The 21,001-nt window shown below is 53.4% G+C and overlaps 2 protein-coding genes across 7 annotated transcripts in view; one reads left to right on the plus strand and one right to left on the minus strand.

Moving 5' to 3' along the window:
* Nucleotides 1-396: 396 nt before the first annotated feature.
* ENHO (energy homeostasis associated) lies at nt 397-2,675 on the plus strand. Of its 2 annotated transcripts, none has more exons than XM_019624446.1 (2): nt 397-845; nt 1,855-2,674. In XM_019624446.1, exons 1-2 carry the CDS (start codon nt 412-414, stop codon nt 1,934-1,936), a joined length of 516 nt encoding a protein of 171 aa, XP_019479991.1. In that variant the 5' UTR covers nt 397-411; the 3' UTR covers nt 1,937-2,674. The 2 variants fall into 2 exon arrangements, with proteins under 2 accessions (XP_019479991.1, XP_019479992.1); XM_019624447.1 differs by having other exon boundaries at nt 595-845; nt 1,855-2,675.
* DNAI1 (dynein axonemal intermediate chain 1) overlaps nt 856-21,001 on the minus strand; it is a 60,916-nt gene continuing 40,770 nt past the window's right edge. The window contains exons 13-21 of one of the 5 annotated variants that reach the window (XM_019624443.1): nt 16,195-16,442; nt 11,464-11,553; nt 11,247-11,334; nt 10,583-10,662; nt 9,200-9,348; nt 8,974-9,073; nt 6,568-6,753; nt 2,992-3,063; nt 856-1,606 (exon numbers count right to left, since the gene is read on the minus strand). In XM_019624443.1, the coding sequence (XP_019479988.1) occupies nt 1,592-1,606; nt 2,992-3,063; nt 6,568-6,753; nt 8,974-9,073; nt 9,200-9,348; nt 10,583-10,662; nt 11,247-11,334; nt 11,464-11,553; nt 16,195-16,442 (1,028 nt within the window). In that variant the 3' untranslated portion in view covers nt 856-1,591. Of the gene's footprint in view, nt 1,612-2,731; nt 3,064-6,567; nt 6,754-8,973; nt 9,074-9,199; nt 9,349-9,443; nt 9,587-10,582; nt 10,663-11,246; nt 11,335-11,463; nt 11,554-16,194; nt 16,443-21,001 lie in introns of those variants that run through there. The other 4 variants (XM_019624441.1, XM_019624442.1, XM_019624444.1 and 1 more) reach the window with 4 other exon arrangements.

Raw genomic sequence — 21,001 nt, forward strand, 5'->3', positions numbered from 1 at the left:
CAGGTGGGACTGAAAGAGAGAGTATAAGGAGCTTTCAAGATGAGGAGGTTCCATCGCCTCCCAGGTGTGGGGATGTAGAGGCTTCCTCCAGATGACAGGGACAGAGACCTCTCCCAGATATGGAGGGGTGGCCTCCTCGGATATGGGTGTATAGAGGCTTTGGCTTTTCTAGGATGCTGGGCGTGCAGCTCTTCCAGGTGTGGAAGGTGTGAGAAATCGCTACAAATAGGTGGGCCTCCCTCCGCCCCGCTCTCCTTGTATAAGGATCAAGACAGAATAACCCCTTCAGCCCTCCTCCCGCTCCCGCCCCTCGTCCTGCACAAGGGGCGGTCCAGTCCGCACCCCAACGCACGACCAATTGCACGGGAGCTTGGAGCGGCCAGCCAATTCAATGACGGCAACGGCGTGGGGATGGCTCCGCCCCCCATTGGCCGCCGACTGCCGGCCTCCCAGGAGGAGGGGCTTTTCGCTGTTTTTGCTGCCCGCCGAGCCTGGCCGAGCCCAGCCGAGCCCAGCCGAACGCAACCGAGCCCAGCCGAACCCCACGCCCGGGCCGCCGAGCGAGCGAGCGAGCGAGCGAGCGGCCCGGGGCCGCGGAGGAGGCGCCGCCCCAGGGGGAGGAGGTGCCGGCTCGCCGCAGACCGCCCGCGGCAGAGGCCGCCCCGGTCGCGCCGCGGCGGGAGCGGCCGGCACAGGCTGCGCGGCCGAGGGGGAGGGCTGGGGGAGGGGACATCAACCCCTGCCCGTCTCCTGCCGCCCCCTGCCCACAGGCTCCTGAGTCTCAGTCGGCGCCCAGCATCCCACTGCCTGGACCCTCCCGCGGGCGCGCACCGGGCTCAACTCAGGTAAGGGGGCCCTACCCCCACAGGCACGGGGGACTGGGAACCGAGACCCAGAGATGGAGATAAAGACACATAGATCCACAGAGACACAGTCGCCGGGCTGAAAGACAGACACAAAGACAGAAACACAAAAGAGACGCAGAGAACGACAGAGACAGACCCCCACGGAGAAGGGGAGAGAGACATGTCCACAGGGACAGAGGGACACACAGCTATGAAGAAAGAGAAAAGGAGAGACACTAGAGACCCATACACACAGAGACAGGGAGTAAGACGCAGAGATGGATACAGAGATACACAAAGAGACAGACTGGTAGAGAGAGACACACAAGAGACGCCCAGACACTCAGAGATGGGGACACACACAGGGACAGACAGCTACACAAACACAGGTGGGTATACAGAGGCAGAGGCACACGTCCAGGAAAGGGAACGGAGAGACAGAATAAGAGACAGACACACACCTGACCTGGAGAGAGAGTCCCACAGAGAGAGACGCACGTAGGTACTTAGCCTGGGATACACAGACCCACACATGCCTGCCAGGGCTTCCACAAAGTTCCCTCTGTGTGAGCTGGCGCCTCTGGAGGTCTCCTGGGCTGCCTGGCTGGCTGGAGTCCTGAGGGGGGGAGGTGCCCAGGCCACACTGAATGAAGCTGGTCACAATCTCTGTCCTCTGAGGCCTCCGGCAACCTTGGCCCTACCCACTCGCAGAGTGCTTTGGAGGGCTGGAAGCTTGGTGGGCAGGGTTACACCATGCCCACCTGTTCTAAGGAGAAGGAGATATAGGTTGCTCCCCCACTGTGGCTACACCCCACTCCCAGTGCCCAGATCCAGGCCTGAGCATGGAAGTGCTGGCTCTGTGGAGTATTTGGGCCTTTTGGGACCCAAAGTTCTCTGCCAGGGAGGCCAGAGATGTGGGAGGGAGCTCTCTACTCCTTTCCTCCTAGGCCGCACCCCATCCCTTCTCTTCACCACCCTTTCCTTTACTCTGTATCGCCCTCCCCCACAGGCTCAGGACTACAGGTGGATATCTCCATTCCCAGGAATCACTGAGTGTGTGGACAGGACAGCCTCCTTGGAAGGCCGACTAGACCGGAGCCCCACCTCGGCATGGGCCTTGCCATTGAGTCAGCCTCGCTGTCAACCCTGCTGTCTGCGCTGGTCTAAGGGTGCTGCCTGTCATGGGGGCAGCCATCTCCCAGGGGGCTCTCATCGCCATCGTCTGCAATGGCCTCGTAGGCTTCTTGCTGCTGCTGCTCTGGGTCATTCTCTGCTGGGCCTGCCATTCCCGCTCTGCTGACATCGACTCGCTCTCCGAATCCAGTCCCAACTCCAGCCCTGGCCCCTGTCCTGAGAAGGCACCCCCACCCCAGAAACCCAGCCATGAAGGCAGCTACCTGCTGCAGCCCTGAAGGCCCTTGGCTTAGCCTGAAGTCTGGGACCTAAGTCCACTCCACCCAGAGCCTGGAATCAGGATCTCAGTGTCCAGCCAGCCTGTGGTCCAGAACTCAGAGTCCAGCCTGTCTGGAGCTGGACCTAGCAGCCCAGAGTCTAGCCAGCCTGGATTCAAAAAGGGGCGCTGGTGGCCCTAGATAGACAGGCCTGGGGTTGGGGTTCATGAGTTGGTGCTAGGGCCAGGGCCATCTGGACTCTGCTTCATCCCAAGGGCCAGAGGCTGGGTCCACCCTCTCCCTAGGCCGAGTGCCTCTAGGCCCTCTCGTTTGGGGAAGCAAACTGGAATCCATGGCAATAATGGGAGGGTGTCCAGGCTGGGCCCCTCCTCTGGTCCTCCCACTGTTTGCTGGATAATAAATTGAACTATGGCTCTACCCTGAAATTTTCTCCTCTTCCTAATGGCCCTGCAGTAGCAAAATTAAAGTTGGAGGTGGGCTTCCAGACACAGGTTTATTTGTGCAAAGTAGGAGTGGGTAATGGTGGTTGAGGGCCAAGTCCTGGGACAAGGTGCTGGGACCATGGCTGAAGTAGGGTGATAAGGGCAGATGCTGGGACCCGGTCAGGAGTGGGGTCACATTCTAGGTGCTAAGGCTAGGCTTGAGTACCGGGGTCACGGGCTACAAGTACTGGGTTCAAGAAATGGGACAGGACTGAGGCCAGGCCTTCAGATCTTGGGTTTCACTTCCCTCACCAGGTTCAGCAGTTTGTCCAGTTTTGCGATCTCCACAGCTGGACCCTTCTGCACGTCCTGCCCCTTCTTCTCCTGGGGAGAAGGAAAGTACACATGGGGGAAAAATGGTGAGGGATGGGTCACCTCTGTCTGGGTCCCAGCACTACCTCCTCTGCCCAGCCAACCCCAGCTGCGCCCTGCCCTCCCCTGCCCATTAGATTCTAGATCTCTGCCTCCTCCCACCCCCACATGATTTTCCCCAAATCAGGTCAGGTGACACAAGGGTCCGGCAGAGGCTTGCAAGAAGCATCCAGCTCTGGCTCTGAACCTCCAATTGACATAGAGTCTTGATGCTGGGAGGAGTGGGGAAAGGTATCAGCCTACTGATCCTTGGAGGAACTAGCCTTTCAAGCCAGAGGGAGCTGTAGCCCTGGGGACAGGTGAGGGCTTTGCCTGTTAGGACCACCCTTCCCACAGGAAGGTCCCTGGCTGAGTTCTAATGAGCTAAGGGTTGTGTGTTTGCAGAGGGAACGGGGTGTGGACAAAGCCTTAGGTGCCCTCACCTAGTACTCTAACATAATATTTTTAGGTCAGCTTAGGAGTGGGGTGACATTTGGGGTCAGGCCTGCTGTGTCAGACATACTCAGGGTAGGAGAGGAAGTTGGGAGACCCAGGAGGGCAGATGAGATAGCCCATGTGATTCTAGATGTCCTTGGCTGGGACAGTCCCACAGAAGAGCAGATCTGAGTTTATGACCCTCACCCCCTCCTACAGAGCACTCTAATGCTTTAGGTAAGCTGGGCCCTGAGAAAGAGTTGGGACACTGGGGTGCGTGTCACTCACAGGCCCTGAGAGCTCCTTGGCAGACCAGCACCAGTCCCATCTCCCTTCTGTCCAGGAAGTGGGATGTGGGCTAGGCTGGGGCAACTGCCATTTCCTGCCCTCCCTCTGCTCCCGAACCCCCCGCCTTCTCAGCCACCTGTGCCCACTGCTCACTGGCACCTGCCCCAGCCTTGCCTGTGGAGAAGCCAGCCTGGGTCTGGCCTGGGCTGCGATGTGGGAGAAAGTGCAGGGCCAGTAGCCCCCTTCCTGGCCCCAACCCGGCTGCTGACACCAGGTGGAGCTCAGATTTCCTCCTCGTGTGACCCTTGCACCTGTTCCCAAATCTGTCTCCCCTCCTCTTGGGGCCCAGTGCCTTTGCCACGATTCAGTTCACCTCTATACTCTCAAGGCAGAGGACAAAGATATCTTTTTTTCTCCCCACTCTCCCCCCGAATTAAGCTCATGTTCTCTCTTCTTAGCCTCACCCCATCCCGTGGGAGGTAGGGGACCCGGCTTGTAGCTTCAGCTTTGTCATTAACCCCCTATCTGATTTTGGGCAAGTCTCTTGCCTTTCTGAGATTCAGTTTCCCATTTATACAGTAGTTAGGGAAAGACAGTCCTTTACCTTTGATAAGCTGGGCTCTGACACTAATCATGGGAAGCTTCCTGGATGGGGAGCTGGACCTGTGTGGCCAAGTCCTCTTAGGAAGGGCAGGGAGGCTGCGGCCCCAGGAGAAGAGCCAGGAGGGATGCCCAGGGGACTTCATTTGCACCAATCACTTGGCTGCTGATAGGGTCAGATGGCAATTTCATAGGAACCTCCAATCTATCCAAGTATCAGCTCCCAGCTGTCACCTGCTCAGGTCTTCTGGTCCCAAGGTACCCATGTCCTCAGGTCCTCAGAGATATAGGTCATCAGATACACAGAGCCCAGCTCTCCCAGCCATGGCTGACCCTTGCTCTGAGAGTTGGGACTGACTGTGGGAGATCCTTGTCTCCCTGGGTCAGAGTGGGCAGGGCAGGCCCCAGCCCAGATTGACAACGCTCACAGCATGATTGATGGCTGTTACCCCTACCCCAGGGGGTGACCATCATCCCTCCCACAGGACTGTCCAGCTGTGCCAGCTCAAGCCTGGGTCTCTCTCCTCACTAAATGAAGAGCAGATTTTATCTGTTCCACAAATTGTGCTGCCTCCTTCCCCCTCCTTAAGGCCAACTCGCAGGGCTCAGCAAAGAGCTTCAGACCACACCCGACCACTGCACCCCACCCCACCCCACCCCACCCCACCCCCAGCCCCAGCCCACCACAGTCTCTGGGCCACAGCTGTAGGCGCTTAGCAGCCTTCTGAGTATTTATAGCTATTGTAAGTCCACCCCCTCCCCCAGCTGGCTACAATTACAGGCCTGGCCAAACTTCCAGCCCCTGCCTTCCTGGCCATGGGAGGGAATAGACCAGGCCCGCACCGGAGGGATGGTGCAGTGGACCCTGCCTTGGTAGGGGTGCAGAGGGGCAGGTATCAGTAGTTGAAAGAGATAGGCCCTTGCTCTTGCCTCAAACTGCAACTATGAGGTACAGTCATCAGGGCAATTTGGCCCAGCCCTGGCCCTGCTCTGATCCTGGCCCAGAATTTGGCAGAAAGCAAATTCCATTTCCTCTCTTAGCACCCAAGTGGGCAGGACTGGGTTCTGGGTTCCTGGGCTCCTGATTTTTTTTTTTTTAAGATTTTATTGGGGAGTTGGGGGAGGGAAACAGACAAATTGCTGTCCTTTTTATTCTTCAGTCTAGTTGTGGGGGACATCACTTCACTGGCCCATGTTGGTGTTATCATTGCGCTCTTCCCGGGTGAGGCAGTCACGCACCAGCCATTGGACAGCCGCTCACAGCGGCTCGCAGCGGCTCACGAAAGCTCACGCCCGCTGCCTGCCAGCCCCACTGCAGCCCACACTGTCGCCGGCAACTCACGGCAGCCCAGCTCCAGGTCGAGCTGTTGTTCACTATCTTAGCTGTAGAGGGCGCAGCGTCACTGGCCTGCATGCGGGATCTGAACTGGGGCCCTGCTGCTCAGAGCTGGCGTCCCAAGCCAACTCCTAACCAACGCACCACTCGGCCGGCCCCTGGGCTCCTGATTTTGAAGTTGGGTTCTTGGGCTCTGGATTCTAAGGTCTGGGTTAAGTCTGAATCGGGAGTCTGGATCTAGACTTTGAGGTCATAGCTCTGGGCTCCGCTCCATGACCTGTATTTGGAGCCCTTGGGCTCTGGGGAGGGTCTCCAGATCATTAAAGATCCCAGAAAGGAACCTGAGCTCAAAAGGAGGAACTGCCTGGCTGCTGACCTACTTACCCTCCTCACGGATCATTTCCTTCTCCCCTGTGTGGACCCATAGCTCCCAGCTCAGGGACCATTGGAGCTGAAGCCCTATGTAAGCCTAACCAATGAAGCAGTGACTAAGCCTCGAGCCCCCTGCCTGGGTGACCTGGTCTACACTAAGCCAATGGTGCCCATGTGCTTCCCCCAGGCTTCCGACCCATATGGTTACCTGCTACTGGATATCTCCACCTGGAGTTCCACAGGTAACTCAGATTCAGGATGTCCAATCTGATTTCATTGTCTCCCCACAAACCTGCTTCTCCCATGCTCCTCATTTGGGCTATGACACCACCCTGTCTGTGGATTCCCAAGCCACAAACCTGGGGGCTGCTCCCGGGTTCTTTCCTTTCTCCCATCCCCCACCACCCTGGAGACTACTTGCAGCAGCCCAAACTCCTCAAGCGTACCTTTGGCATCTTTCGCAAGTTGGGCGAGAGTTTGAGGCAAGTGACATGCCCACGGTCATCACCCACAATGATGATGGGGTGGATGGGATTGAACTGCACATGGGTGATCTTGTTCTTCTTTCTGGCCACCACGGGCTGGTTGCAGATGGCCTCGTACTTGTTGATGGACAGGTCAAACACGTGGGTCTGTGGAAAGGTGGGTGTCAGCACACTCAGGGTTAATGATGCCCTTGTCGCTCACCTCAGAGGAATCCCCCCCTGGACTTTCTGGGGAAACAGGACATAAGCCAAGCACACTGGAGCTGGAGGCAGTGGGCGAGGGGATTTGTGTCTCTTTATGTTTTTCCTGTGGTTGAGGAAATGAAAATAAAAAGTTTAGGAGAAAATTTAAGTCTATGCAGAATTAACAGTAATAGCAGCTACCATTTGTTGAGCACTTACTATGTACTAGACTGGGCAAGCATGTTACATGGTTGTAACCTAATTATAATCCTCACAGTCACTCTATCAGGTAGGTCCCATTATTATCTCCATTTTATAGATGAGAAGATAGAGGTTCTTAAGGCTAACTTGCTAGTAAGTAGCATAGCCAGGGTTCATATCAGTTAATATATGTAAGGTATTCAGATAGTGCTTGTCATATAAGTGTGCAACAAATGTTTGCTCTTATTTTTACCACGCCCTAAGTCCAAACGATTAGCAACTCTTGCCTGGACAACTGTGGCAGTGTCCTAACTGCTTTCCCTGCTTCCACTCTTGCCCTTCTACAATCCATTCTCCATGCAGCAGCCAGACTTACCTTTAAAAAAATCTAAAATCCTCCAATAGTCTCCCTCGGCACTATACGTAAAATCCAGTGTCCTAATTCTAGACTCTCTATTTCTCATGCTCTCTCAGACCCTTTGCTTACTAGACCCCAGCCACACTTGCCTACCTGTTCCTTAAACTCCTCAAGCTCATTCTTACCCCAGGGTGTTTGCACTAGCTATTCCTGTTTGTGGAATACCCGCCTCCCCTACCCCACCCCCAATCTTCACATGGCTAGCTTTTTCTCTGTCATTCAGCTCTCAGCTTGAATATCACCTCTTCAAGGAAGCTGTCCCTGATCACTCTATCTAAGAGACCACTCAGTCCTTTTTTTTTACATCACTCTCTTTCTTTTTTAAATACCACAGCTTTATTGAGATATAATTCACTAAGGATACAAGTCTTGGTTTTTAGTATATTCAGTTATGCAACCATCATCACAACCAATTTTAGAACATTTTCATCACCCCAAAAAGAACCCTTGTACCCATTAGCAGTCATTTCCCATTTTCTCCCAACCCACTTGGTCCTAGGCAACCACAAATCTACTTTTTGTCTCTAAAGATTTGCCTATTTAGAAAAATATAAATAGAACAATATAATGTGTGCTCTTTTGTGATTGGATTCTTACACTGAGCACGTTTTCAAAGTTCATCCATGTTGTAGCATGTATCAAGTACTTCATTCCTTGTTATTGTTGAATAATAACCTTTTCGGATATACCACATTTTGTTTATTCATTCATCAGTTGATGGGCATTTGGGTTGTATCACTACTTGGCCATTAGGAATAATGCTGCTACCAACAGTTGTGTGCACACCTCATCCTCTTTTAATCTTGGTCTAGCACTAACACTACAGGAATTTTGTTGTTGCTTTTTGTCTCTCTCCCTTCAGTAGAATATAAACTCTATGAGAGCAGGGAGCTGAATCACCAGGCCCTGGCCTCGAGCTGGGCGCCATCGTTGGCCCTTAGTAAATAAACATCTGTTCAGCAAATAGATGACTGACTTTAGCGTGATTCTTTAATCACTATATTCTTTCCTTGGGTAGGTGTTTCTCTGTTTATATCAAAGTCCATAAGGAAAATGGGTTTGTACCTAAGAATTTTCTTACAAAATGTGTTTTGCTGAGCTTTCACCAATTCTCAGTGTTGAACAGACCCCTCCCATCTCCTCTTCTCAGACTCAACTTTCACATGTCCAGGGATGGGGACTTCACCACCTCTTAGACACTGTTTCAATCACAGATAAAATGGGACTCATGAGTTTTCCCTTACATCAGCTGGTGCCTGCCACCCTGTAGCTCCCCCTCCTCCCAGGGGCCTCAGAGAAGATGACTGCTCCTCCGGGTGTCTAATATCCCAGAACGCTCTTTCAAGATGAACAGCCCCAAAAAGGCATCCTTGAGGCCTCATAGGATGAACAGTTCCTCTTTTGACAGGGCCCTGGGTGGCCTGGCCCTTGAGAATACACAGTCCTTATATCCCATCTTCCCCTACCTCACCTGGGCACACAGTGGGCTCTCCACGAGGGTCACCGTGAAGTACCGCATTCTATCTCCAGTAGTGGCTCAACAGGTTCAGGAAGGGGGCACTCACCTTCCCATTGGTGGTGACAGCTGCAAACACAGTAGAAGAGTATGGTGCCCAGGCCACATCGCCTACGGCTGAATTTAGGTCATAGATGAACATTGGGGTCCTGCAGTGGTAGAGGGGTGGAAAGTTCATGACACACAGGGCTCACAGTACCAGAGCCCACAGGCTCCAGCCCGCTCCAGTCATGGCTGGGCCTGAGGGAGGGCAGGGCCAGGGGCAGGCCCCTCACTTGATGGTGTGGTCCCAGATCTTCACTGTCCAGTCAGAGCTGCAGGACATGAAGACCTTGGTGTGGTAAGGGTTCCAGGACACAGCATCCACTGCCATGTTGTGGGCATCATAGGTGTCGAGGAATTGGCTGGAGTAGGATTTGGAGCACTGTGGGGTGGGGATGGAGGGTGGGGAGGGATCGGTGTCAGGAATGAGAGAAGGTCCCCAGCCACCACTTCCTCGGTGCCCTGGAGGATCAGAACCTGAGACTCCGGAGTCTGCTGTCCTCACCCCACATCACTGTCACTGCTGAGCTGGGGCCAAACTGCTGGCTGCTCCTCTCACCCACAACACACCCAGAGAGGGGTTCAAGAGGCTGGAGTTTGGGGTAGGCAGGGGAGACTTCCTGAGGGAAAGTGCTGTAGTCGGCCCAGAGGATTCTAAGCCAGGTGGAAAGGGCCCTTTCTCTCGGAGCCAAGGCAGAGTAGGTCTGGGGGTCCTCGGTGAGGTGTGGCCTAGACTGTGTCCAGGCCAAGGCCTGTGGACAGACAGACAGAGCCCTGGGCCCACCCGAAGCCCACAGACAGAATCCTAGCAACAATGATGAACCTCCCACTTTACCCAGGTACGAGCAGGTGCAGAGCCAGGAGCAAATCACAATCTCACTCTTTTCCCATTCGGTTGCTGGCCCTGACCAGCATGCTCCCTCCCCGCTTACACCAGGAGGAGCATGACTGACTCATTTTCTTCCCTCCAGCCTCTTTTGGGCCACCTTTGGGAGAGATGGAGGGGGGTGGGGACCTCTTTTGCATTCAGACCAGCTCTGGCTGGGCCTCAGGGACTCCCGGGAGGCTGCCTGTAATTAACGTTCTGAGTCTCTGAGCCTAAGAAAAGCTTTCAGTAGAGCTATTTCTGGATGGATGGAGAACATCAGGGTGTTCACCCACTAACACTGAGACCTTGCAGAAACTGGCCATAAAGCTCTACCTTGCCGATGGGATGCGCCAGATATTCAGAGATAAATCTTCCTGTTTCTTAGCCTTCAAAGCGCAGCTCAAGTTCAGATCTACTCCAGGTAATCTTTCCAGAATGTTCCAATGCTCCTAAACCCGACTCCCAAATCCACCCACTCCACTACTAGGAAGGGAGGGAGCACCCAGAAAGAAAGACGCTGGGCCGGGCCAAAGTCACCCTCTAGATTCTTCATCCCGTTTCTTGCAGTCAGAGCCCCTCTTCCTGCCACCCAAACAGCTCAAGAAATACATTCTCTCCCACCAAAAGCCTTCTAGAACTGATGAGCACTAATATCTGTCAGAATAGGTTTGTTGAGAACAATAAGCTTGCAGGGTACTCAGTCTAAGCTGCCCCATAAGGAGCTGGCATAGGGGCCACACTGCCTCACCTTGTAGATTTTTCCCTCCTCTGTGCCCACTAGAAACATGTCGTCGATTTCTTTGTGGAAGTCAAAGGCAGTGCCACAGCCTTGGGAGAAGAGGGAGCAGCTTTAGCAGGGTTCTGGGCAGGAGGCTTCCCACACCTCCCCTCCACGGCAGGCCCTTGGAACAGCCTGAGCCCAGCCCCTGTGAGGGATGGGGCCAGCCAGGCAAACAGAAACCAGCCCTCTGGCCTGCTGCTTGTCCCAGGCAGTTGGGACTCTGCAAAGGGCCAGGGCTTCTGCAGACAGGAATGGGGCCTGGGTAAACAAGGTAGGGATTGAGTTAAACAGGCTCGGGGTAAACAGGGACAGGGTCTGCAAACAGGGACGTGGTCTGTGCAAACAGGGATATAGTCTGCATAAACAGGGTAGGAATTGAGTAAACAGGGACAGGATCTGGGTAAACAGGGGCCCGATCTGCATAAACAGGGTTTGATCTACATAACAGCACCTGATCTGCATAAACAGGGAGGGTCTGCAAACAGCCAAGGGCTGGGCAGAGAAGACCAGGCTTTCCTCTAGTACAAGAGGAGGAGGGAGTGCTCAGTCCTGGGGAGGGCTATCATCACTGACCCTCACAGGGCCTGAGTGTTGCGGACAGGCCTGGAGGTGAGTGAGCTGGGGCTCCTACCCACTGTGTGCAGCTGTAGGCCATCTTGACCTTCCTTGGTGCTGCCCTCCACCTTCAGCTTGATGACATCTGTGTGAACCAACTCGCTCTGCAGGCACAGAGGGATGGGAAGGACACATGGACTGGTCTGGATCAGCAGGGTTGGGGGGTCCCTTTTGCATTCAGCTCCCCCCATTCCCCATCCACCCCTGTATAACCCTTTCTGGGAAATAGGCACCTTCACAAGTGTCCAAGACACGATCCTGCCATCAGATGACACAGAGAAGAAGTTAAGGTTGTTGTCCATATCATCCTTTTGCCACTTGACCTGAAACATCCCAAACTGTGAGCTCTGAGACCCTGCTAGGGTGTTGAGTTAGGACTGTGAGCTGAGCAGGGCTCCCTCAGGAATCCATCTGACGTTCAGAAGCAAGTTCTGGGAGCCCATTTCCCAGAGTCCCAGTGGCCTGCCCTCCCTTCCACACCCGTCCCCATCCCGCTCTTTCATCCATCTCTGTCTCTCTCATCCCTCTCACCCTGATCATCCTGGGGAAACAGTGCCAAGCCAGGGCGCTGCTCTAATCCACTGGCTTGGCAGTGGAGGTGCCCAATTCCTCCCTGGGTTGGAAAGGACAGGGCCCATCAACCAGTTTCCTCATTTAAAAAACAGGAACGACAACAGCACAGGTTTGTTGTAAGGAATAAATGAGATAATGAATGTTCTGTCCTTAGGTCAGAACATTGCATATATTAAATGTTCAATAAATGTTAGCCGATGTCCTCATTATCACTGGCATCCAAGGAATTGGGGTGCCAAGGCTCTGCAGGGGGCTTTTCCCTGCTTGCCTCCTCCCCCAGCTCTTCCAGGTTTAGCCTTTCTATAGTCAGTCTTGCCTCTGTTCCCACCTTCCACTTTATCACTAGCTTCTGCTCCCAGAATCTACCTCCCAAATCTCAGATTAGAGCTGCATTTCTCTATTGCAAATTGGGGTTAATAATCCTGCCCCACCCATCTTCTCAGGGCTGGAAGCAAACATATGGGAAAGTGTTTTGGAGACAGAGTTGTTGTCTTATGAAGATGACAGGCTTGAGGCTCAAGTTTCTGTTGCCAGATGTGGAGGCTGGGCCAAGCCATGTCCCAGAGAGCTGGGGAGGGACTGGGTGTCTAGAGCTTTCCATCTTCCTGCTCCCTCCAGACCTCCCAAGCTGGGACCACTGTCCACCACTCCCCCCACCCTCCCATGCAGAGGCTCAGTGAGAGAGGACAGGAACCCAGTGGCGCTGCCTGTAACCATAGCTGTCACTACGGCTGTTGAGGGGAACTCTAGGAGTTGGGGGTGGGGGTAAGGAGGGGTTGCCCCTCCCCAGCTACCACCCAGGCCTGGTGGATCAGAGCTGCAGGAGGGCAGCCAAGTCTCACCTGGGCCTGTCTGGGCCATTGGCTCTTTTGTGCTTACACTGGTGGGCCTAGACCACCACAGAGCCTGTTAGACACAAGTCAGAGCTGACCCTGACGCTGAGACCACCTCCTTTCCTGTGTAAAGGTAGTCCCTTTAAAGGGGGGAGGGGAAGGGTGTCAAAGGCCAGAGTATAAGAGGGGCTAGGGAGCTGCACAGGGAGTGTTTAAGGAGCAGCCACCAGCATGCACGAAAATTGTATTTCACACCCTACTTAGTAGCCTAATGCCCATGGGGGGTGCTGTGCATTTGCAAGTGAGCATGTACATGTGTAAGTGTGTGCTAGGCACACACATGCTCTTGGGGTGGAGGTGGGAGGGTAGCAATAAAGTGTGGGGAGGTGCAGGTAGTTAATGGGGCTGAGAGAATGAATGAATGCCCAGGAAGCAGGTGGTAAGGAGAAAATGGAGGCTGCTTAACTGATTCCTTCTCTTCCGCCTTATCTGATTAGGGGAGACCTGCCTGACCCCAGTGTCTGCTCATTTATCTTTCTTGCCACCTCCCCCAGTGTTACACAGAAAACACACACACACACACACACACACACACACACACACACACACACACCAGAGTAGGGTGTAGCTAGTTGTGGCTTCACAGTGGGGCCAGAACAGAGCTGGGCTACTCAGGCAGGCTCCCTGGGGAAGTAGCCTATGCCATGAGAGAGGAACCCAGTCCTCTTTGAAAAGACAGTTCTCTCTCTGGCTCCAAAACCTTCCATGGCTCCCTACTGCCAACAGAACAAAGTCTGTCTGCCCCAGCCTGGCATTTGAGATCCACAACCACCTCGTTGAGTCTCCCTGAAACACAGTCCCTTTGAGAAGGACCTAGACTCTGATGTCTCTTATATCTCATTCACCAGCCTGACTCTCCTTCAAACTCCAGGCTCATACAGCCAACTGCCTGGTAGGACTCCTCCTCTGGCTTCTTGTATTAACTTCTAGCCAAACCTGTCCCTCTTTTGCATTTCCCACCTCGGCAGATGCCCTACTGGGCACTCCAAACCAGTCCCGGGAAGCATCGTCACCAATTCTTTCCTTTTCCCATATCAAATCAGTCATTTCCTTCTATTGATTTTACTGCCTCAACCTCTCTGAACCCTATCTTCTCATTTCTCTCTCCACTGCTCCTGACCTAGCTCAGGCTTCAAGATTTCTCATGCTGCAGCCAGGGAAAACCTCCAAGACACAAAACACGACTGAGTCAGACCTCTGCCCCAAACCCTCTGATAGATGGGCAGTAATTTTCAAACTATGCTGGAGGAGAATCTTAGGAACCTTAGGAAAGTACGTCAGGGGACAGGAGGAGTAATAACAGGGGACCCTCAAACAAGTAGGACCCTGATCCTACCAGAACAGCTCCACTGTCGTATGAACACTTGATTTGAAACCACCAACCAATAAAGTCCATAAAGTCCAAGCTTCTTACTTGCTGGAGAAGCATACACAACTGGGTGCTTGTGCTTGTTTCAGGCCCTGCTCCCTCTCCCTGTCTCTCACACTATGCTCCAAATGATGTGCTGTTTCCCAGCAGGCACTCTGCTTGATGCCCCTGTGTCATTGCACCTGTGACCCCTTTGTACCCTTCTTCATCTAATACTTTCTCATCCCTCACAATTTGGCTCAGGTGTTGCTTCCTCTAGAAAGAACTCCCTGGCCCTCCTGGCCCTGCTCCCCATCCTGAACAATCTGAGTGCCCCTCCTTAGTGCCCTCATGAGCCCTCTGTTGCCCATAACATACATCCCTGTCCTGCTCAGCCTGTGGCTGTGGTTATCTCTCCATTAGAAACTCCAGAAACCCAGCCCTTAAGCATCCTCAGCTCTCAGAGGAGCAAAAAGGGAGGAGTTACTAAATGGATGATTAGATGGATGAATGATGAAGGGGGGCGGGGAATGAGAGGGAAAGAGGAAACAGGAAGTGAGTAAATGAGGGAGACAGGCAGGCCCCTCCTATGTCCCAAGCCATGATTTTAGCCAAGAACTCTGAGTCTTCAGTTTTGCAAAGGCAGTAGCCCCGTTTTTCTGACAGGATGCTGGGAGAGCAAAAGGCCACCCCTGTGCAGATGGGTTCTAGTCTCTCTGGCACCTGCCCAGTGAAAGGGAAAATATGTCTTCTGCATGCCCCATTTCTTCCCCTAACCTGCTATTTGATTTAGAGAACATAGCAGAGCTGGAGCAGGGTGGTTGGCCGTGTCCCCTCACCCTCTCCTGGGCTTGAGGAGGGTGGTCAGGCCAACCGGAGATGCCCCATGCTTGGCCCTGGACTGAGAACAGGGCTGATGTTGGTTCAGTCCTGTTAAAGAGGCTCTTTTCTCCTCTCCCTGGGCTTTAAAATCCCTACAGACATCTTCCCCATGTCTGGAGATCTCCATGTGCAAAGAACTGGGGCAATGAACTGGGAGGTGGGTTTTCCAGTGGAGAGAAACTCCTGAGGCTGCAAGCTCTGGCCCCTGTTTTGGTGGAGAGTATCAGGGAGGGTGTTCAGTGGGAAGGGTGCCTCTCTCCCCCTGACCTGGCTCTCAGTAAAGGATGAAGCTGAGAGAGCACCATGTCCTCTGTGCCTGGACAGTTCTCATTCCGCTCAGGTCTATCTGGGAGCTGAGAGCCAGTACCTGGGGCAGATGTCCACATGACTCAGGGAGCTTAGGAACAGAAGAGATGGGTGCGGAGCCTGACTGCATACTGTGTCAGGGCAGGGGGCAGAAGAAGACGAGAAGACGGACAGAGTCCCAGCACTGCCTGATGAGCCCAGAGGCAGAAATCTATCCATGGATTCTCCCAGAGCTGCCCACAGGGTAAGAGTACACAGTCTCAGAAGGAGGGGAAACTTTGGAACACAGAGAGGAAGGACCTGCAAAGCCAGAGCTAAGAGACCTATTGAGACTGAAACCATGAAGTCCACTCCTAGTACAATAAGATGGGAGACAGGGTGAAATCTAGCCCCAATGTCCAGGTAATGGTCCCATTCTATGTCCATATGGAGAAGAGGGGTGCTACAGGGAAGCTTCAGCGTCAGACCTGACCCGCCAGGTCTTACAGTCCCACCAAGCAGGCAGACAACTGGCAACTCCCACACCTGTCTCGGAGTCCCCCCCATATCTAGCCCAGATGGCAGAGGAGAGCCCTATGAGGAGTTGAGGAAACCCACAGATAGGGAACTGGAGCCCTTGGCATACTCAGCAAAGGCCTGTCAGGCCCTGGAGGCTTCCAGCCACTGGCTCTGAGTCACTAATCACCACACCTAAGAGATCCTTAGCAGGCAGATGGGCCCTTCTGAGGGGAGCTCTGGGGCAGCATACCTAGCTCTTATTGTAGACCCTCTTACCTCCTGATTCTCACCTTCCGCCCTTCTCTGCCCCGTCTTCACCCAGCTCCTTGGCCTCTAACCTAGTATCTGTCATCCCCAGCCTCTTCCCTGTGGCCCTCTCCTCCCCAAAGTCCCTTCTCTAGTGGCTCCCAGGAGCACACCCTACTCATCCCTACCCACGTTTTCCTTCCTGGTTCGAGGCTGACCTGCCACACAGGGTCCGTGTGCTTCCCAGACTTGGCTGAGCTGCGGAAGGCAGGCTGGGACTGCGGCTTCTTGAGGTTGTAAATGGCCACGTTGCCGTCGTAATGGCCCACCACCACCAGGTAGGGGTGGTCCACATGTATGTCGAGACACATGATGCCGCTGTCGCTGCTGAAGATGTACTCAGGAAAGCTGGGGTTCTTCATGCTGTAGAACAGCAGCATGCCCCGGCTCTGCTTCACGAAGTCATCTGCCGCAGGGAAGAGGAGCCTCTGTGGTTGGAAGATCCAACTGCCCTACTGGCAAGCCCCATGCCCCTTCCCCACCAGATGGACAAGGCCTGCCCTGCTCTGCTTCTGCTAGAGAGTGTGGGCTCCCTCCCTGGGCTTCATCTTCTCTGTCTGTGAAATGCGATTATGAGATCTGGCCTACCCCTTCTCAGGTTTCATGGGAGGATCCAACAATCAGTAAAGGTGACCAGGCACCTGAGGGATTGATCATCATTCTCCTTATTCTCCCTGAGGTACAGGAAGGTGAGATGCAGGCTAAAGGAGCAGCTAAGTACAGAATGTATGTGGGCTTGGGAGGGAGCAGTATCCTCAGAGAGGGTTCAGATGCCCCACCCAGGAGCAGGTTGCTGTCCTTAGAGGTCTGCAAAATGCCTATGTGCCTCCTAGCCTCCCAGCCAAGGACAGGAGTTCAGTTTGGACTAACATGGAATTGTCTGTGTGAGTCCCAAACTGGCTACCTCTGGGCATCTTCCCATCCCCTCTGGCCCCTCAGTCCCCATTTGCAACTCTAGGCATGCTCCCAGGATCAAGAAGTCCCTGACCAGCCAGTCAGACTTCCATAGGCCACTGTGCCATCCTTCTGGCCTGGGCACAGCTTTTGGTGATTAACAATGGACCACTGGGCAGAAGTACTCCTCTCTGCTTGCCGCATGTCAAGGGAGTGCTTCCCACTCTTTCATTCTCTGCATACTTGGCACCTATCCTGGTAATGAATCCAGTCACTGGAATACAATCCAGTCCCAGCTCTCAAGTCCAGCTCTCCTGCCACCAGCCCAGGACCCTTCCCAAGCTCAAAAGAGCCAGACCTGGCGAGGTGGAAGGCTAGAACAGCCCCCCATCTTGGGGGCCCTATGGTAAAGCAACCTTTTAGCTGAATGAGCCCCTCCTCCCCCCGCCATACACATAGTGGTCAGGAAGGGAAATGCTTCTACTCTGGAGAAAGTGAGCCTCTCACAAAGAGGAGGAGCTGGGGGTCTTCCAGATCCTCTTGAGCCAAGTTGGGTCACCCTGTGCTTGGCAATATGTCAAAGCCAATAGGGAGCTGGCCTTGAGGTGGGGGCGGTTAGGAGAGCTGGCAGCATCTTACCCGTGGGGCTCCAGAGTGAGCCCCAAGGGCTGACTTTCCAAGGGAGAGATCTGCACCTGGCTGAGGGGAGTCTCTTTCCCACCCAGATCATGAAGGGCTTGAACTAGGCAGTGTGACAGTCACTGGGAGCTCCTTTTATTCACCACGCAAATCCTGAGCACCCAATCTGGGCCTCCCTCTGGGCTGGATCCTGGCAGGGACAGAGACACTCCACTTGAGGTGTGGGTTTGCCCTCAGCAGCCCCTAGTGTGATGAGAGAGCCAGGCCCTGCTACGGAATGAGGCAAGCCCTTGCTGGGGAATCACAGGTTGAGCTACTGAAGATGCCCTTGATGTCTATTTGTCCTTGATGCTGGGCAAGACTGACAGAGGGTGAGTGGGTGGGCATGCAGGTGGATGACTGAGGACTCAGATGCTCTCCTTACTGTACCTACTTGCTCTTACTGCGGCACAGGACCTGGCCCCTTGAGAGACAGCAGTGATGACCTACTTGCTCTAGACCAGCGGTTCTCAACCTTCCTAATGCGGTGACCCCTTAATACAGTTCCTCATGTTGTGGTGACCCCCAACCATAAAATTATTTTCGTTGCTACTCTATAACTGTAATTTTGCTACTGTTATGAATCGTAATGTAAATATCTTTTTGTTTTCCGATGGTCTTAGGCAACCCCTGTGAAAGGGTCATTTGACCCCCCAAAGGGGTCACGACCCACAGGTTGAGAACCGCTGCTCTAGACAAACTTCAAGCACCCTCTTCATAACCAGTGAAGCCAGGAAAGGAGGATAGGAAGCCCTAGGCTGGCTTATTAACTCTATAGTGAGGACATCCCTGAGCCATTCACAGAACTAATGGGATTAGAAGCTAGACTTAATGACCCCCTAGTTTTACAGATGGGTAAACTGAGGTTAGAGGGGAGAAATGGTGTGCCCAAGTGTATCAGACCCATCACATGGTGTTTGCCACCCCCAATATCCTGTTTATAGCTAAAATTACCCTGCTCAGGAAAACAACACAAATCTGGTCTTTACAGGGAGGTGGAGAAAGGAGGGAGACGGGGCACCATACCTAACGGGGTGGTGGTGACTGGCAAAGCCAATCCAATCCCTCCTGAATCTGGTCTACAGAATGTGTAAAGGACACGACAGTCAGGCATGGTAAGAGGAAACTTCTGGCAGAGAGGGGCTTGGATTTCGTGAGAGAGGGACACACAGCAACCAATCACACTAAGGTTTCAGCTCCCAGGCCACATGCATCCAGACAATAAGGCTCCTTTTCTTAACCTGGCTCTAGTGGTCTCTGGTACTTGCAACCAAATGAGCCCTCCTGTGATAAAGATCACAGTTTCTAATGATGGCTAGCCTCTATGTTTCGTGAATTCCAATTCAGGGCTCTATCTGCCAAACTACACTGGGAAAACAGAGAAAACTCTTATTGAACTGGGGCTTCCTCTCCTTTCCTTATTTTATAATGTTCTCATCCTGACTCCAGTGGCCCCTATGAAACTTCATTATTCCGCCCTCCAAGTATATCCAGTGTGACATCACAGCTCAAACCTCCAACTGTCCCAACATGATATTATCACCTTGTCTTCCAAAAGCCCCAAAATGACATCACTACCCGGACCACCAATGGTCCCCATATGATGTGATCATGCAGGCCACCAGCAGTCCTAGTTACATCATTTCCCAGCCCTCTAACATTCCCAGTGTGATGTCACCAGCCAGGTCACCAACCGTCCCACAGTAACAGTGGCATCAAGGTTACCTACAGTGCTTCAGTTTCCAGTGGGGGTTAGAATACCATCAGGCTCAAGGCTACAGAGCCTGGGGCCCTGGACCCTGGGGTACTTTGTCCTGAATCCCACAAACTCTCTGGCTCCTCAAAGCAGGGATAAAGGGTCCAGTGACAGAGATGGGAGCCCCCAACCCCACTCTCCACTGTATAAAGGGGCAGAGACTCTAGGAGGGGAAAGGGCTGCTGGCCTGGCCTTAGCCCCCCTACTCTACTTTGTACTTTTGCCCTTCTCCAGGAAGCCTTCCAGACCATTCAGCCTTTTCTCTGTGAGTCCCCCCCACCCCACCCCCCACACACACCTTGATGAGCTCCTCTACTTATATCTCATTATTACAGGTGGTCGTGAGCAGGGTTTTTTCCTTAGCCCACTACCAAAAGATGGAGTGAGCATGATCTGGTGTGGCTCACAGGCTTGCTCTCTCCAATGGGAGGGTTGCCTCCTGCTAATCCTGCTCTGCTGGATAATCTCTAAGTCTACCCTTCAATGAATGATTCACAAGATCTGGGGGAGGAGAATCAACCGCCTCCTAGAGCCTGATCTGGCAGTTCTCAGAAAGCCATGGTCTCAGGGGAGGGGTAGCTTAATTCTACCATAGACCTCTTGCTGCCCTCAGCTCCCTCTGCTAGGGCCCTGGCAGAGTAGTGCCCAGGATGGATGGATGTCTTCTTGAACTGGCAACCACCAGCAGGGACCTTAGGCCCACAGCTCCACCCCTGCCCTACAAGTAACAGCTCTAGATCATGGGGGTCTACTCTGGAGAGTTTTCGCTGTCAGGAGAAGCCTGGGCTCCTGCTCAAAATTCGGGGAGGCCAAGGCAGGCAGAAGGCATGTCGGAGCATCATGCTAAAGGTGGGTCAGTGGTCACAGGGGAGTAGGTGCCAACCTGCAGAAACAAGGATTCCAAGCCAGCCTTGGACAGCAGGCCTCCTCCTCTCTTAGGGTGGTACCCCAGATGAGTCCAGCCCAGGGCTGACTCTAAGGCAGCAGCTATCTAATGACTGCCTTTATTAAGTCATGCAAGAGGCACATGGAGGGGGGCTGTGGTAGGCCAAATAATGGCTTCTCTCAAGATGTCCCTGTCCTAATCCTCAGAACCCATAAATATGCTACTTTGCACAGCAAAAGGGATTTGGCAGATGTGATTAAGTTAAAGACCTTGAGATGGGGGAGATTATCCTGGATCATCTGGGTGAACCCAATGTAATTACAGGGGTCCTTATAAGGGAGAGAGGGAGGCAGAGAGTCAGAGAAGGAGATGTGACAACAGAAGCAGATGTCAAAATGATGCAATTGCTGGCTGGAAGGGAGCCGCAAGCCACCGGATGTGGGCAGCCTGGTGTGTGTGTGTGGGGGGGAGGCATAAAAATGCATGTTCCCCTAGAGCCTCCCAAAGGAATAAAGCCCTGCTGAACCCTGATTCTTGTTCAGTGAACCCTATTTTACACTTCTGACCCCCAGAACTATAAGATAAAACATTTGTATTGTTTTAAGCCATTATGTTTGTGGTCATTTGTTATAGCAGCCATAGCACACTAATTTTGTAGGTATTTAGGGGAGGTTGACCCAAACCCTACTTTTAGGAATCAGAGGGAGATGCTCCCATAGATGGTGCCTTTCCCTGGGATGGTTTGGGAGCA

This window comes from Hipposideros armiger, unplaced genomic scaffold (genome assembly GCF_001890085.2).
Source record: "Hipposideros armiger isolate ML-2016 unplaced genomic scaffold, ASM189008v1 scaffold_591, whole genome shotgun sequence".
In the NCBI taxonomy this organism is placed as follows: Eukaryota; Metazoa; Chordata; class Mammalia; order Chiroptera; family Hipposideridae; genus Hipposideros; species Hipposideros armiger.

Bases quoted from the DNA above. Each gene is read 5' to 3' on its own strand.
- ENHO (XM_019624446.1), top strand. From the start codon at position 412: ATGGCTCCGCCCCCCATTGGCCGCCGACTGCCGGCCTCCCAGGAGGAG. The intron at 846-1,854 runs GTAAGGGGGCCC...CCTCCCCCACAG, and splicing joins GCGCACCGGGCTCAACTCAG to GCTCAGGACTACAGGTGGAT.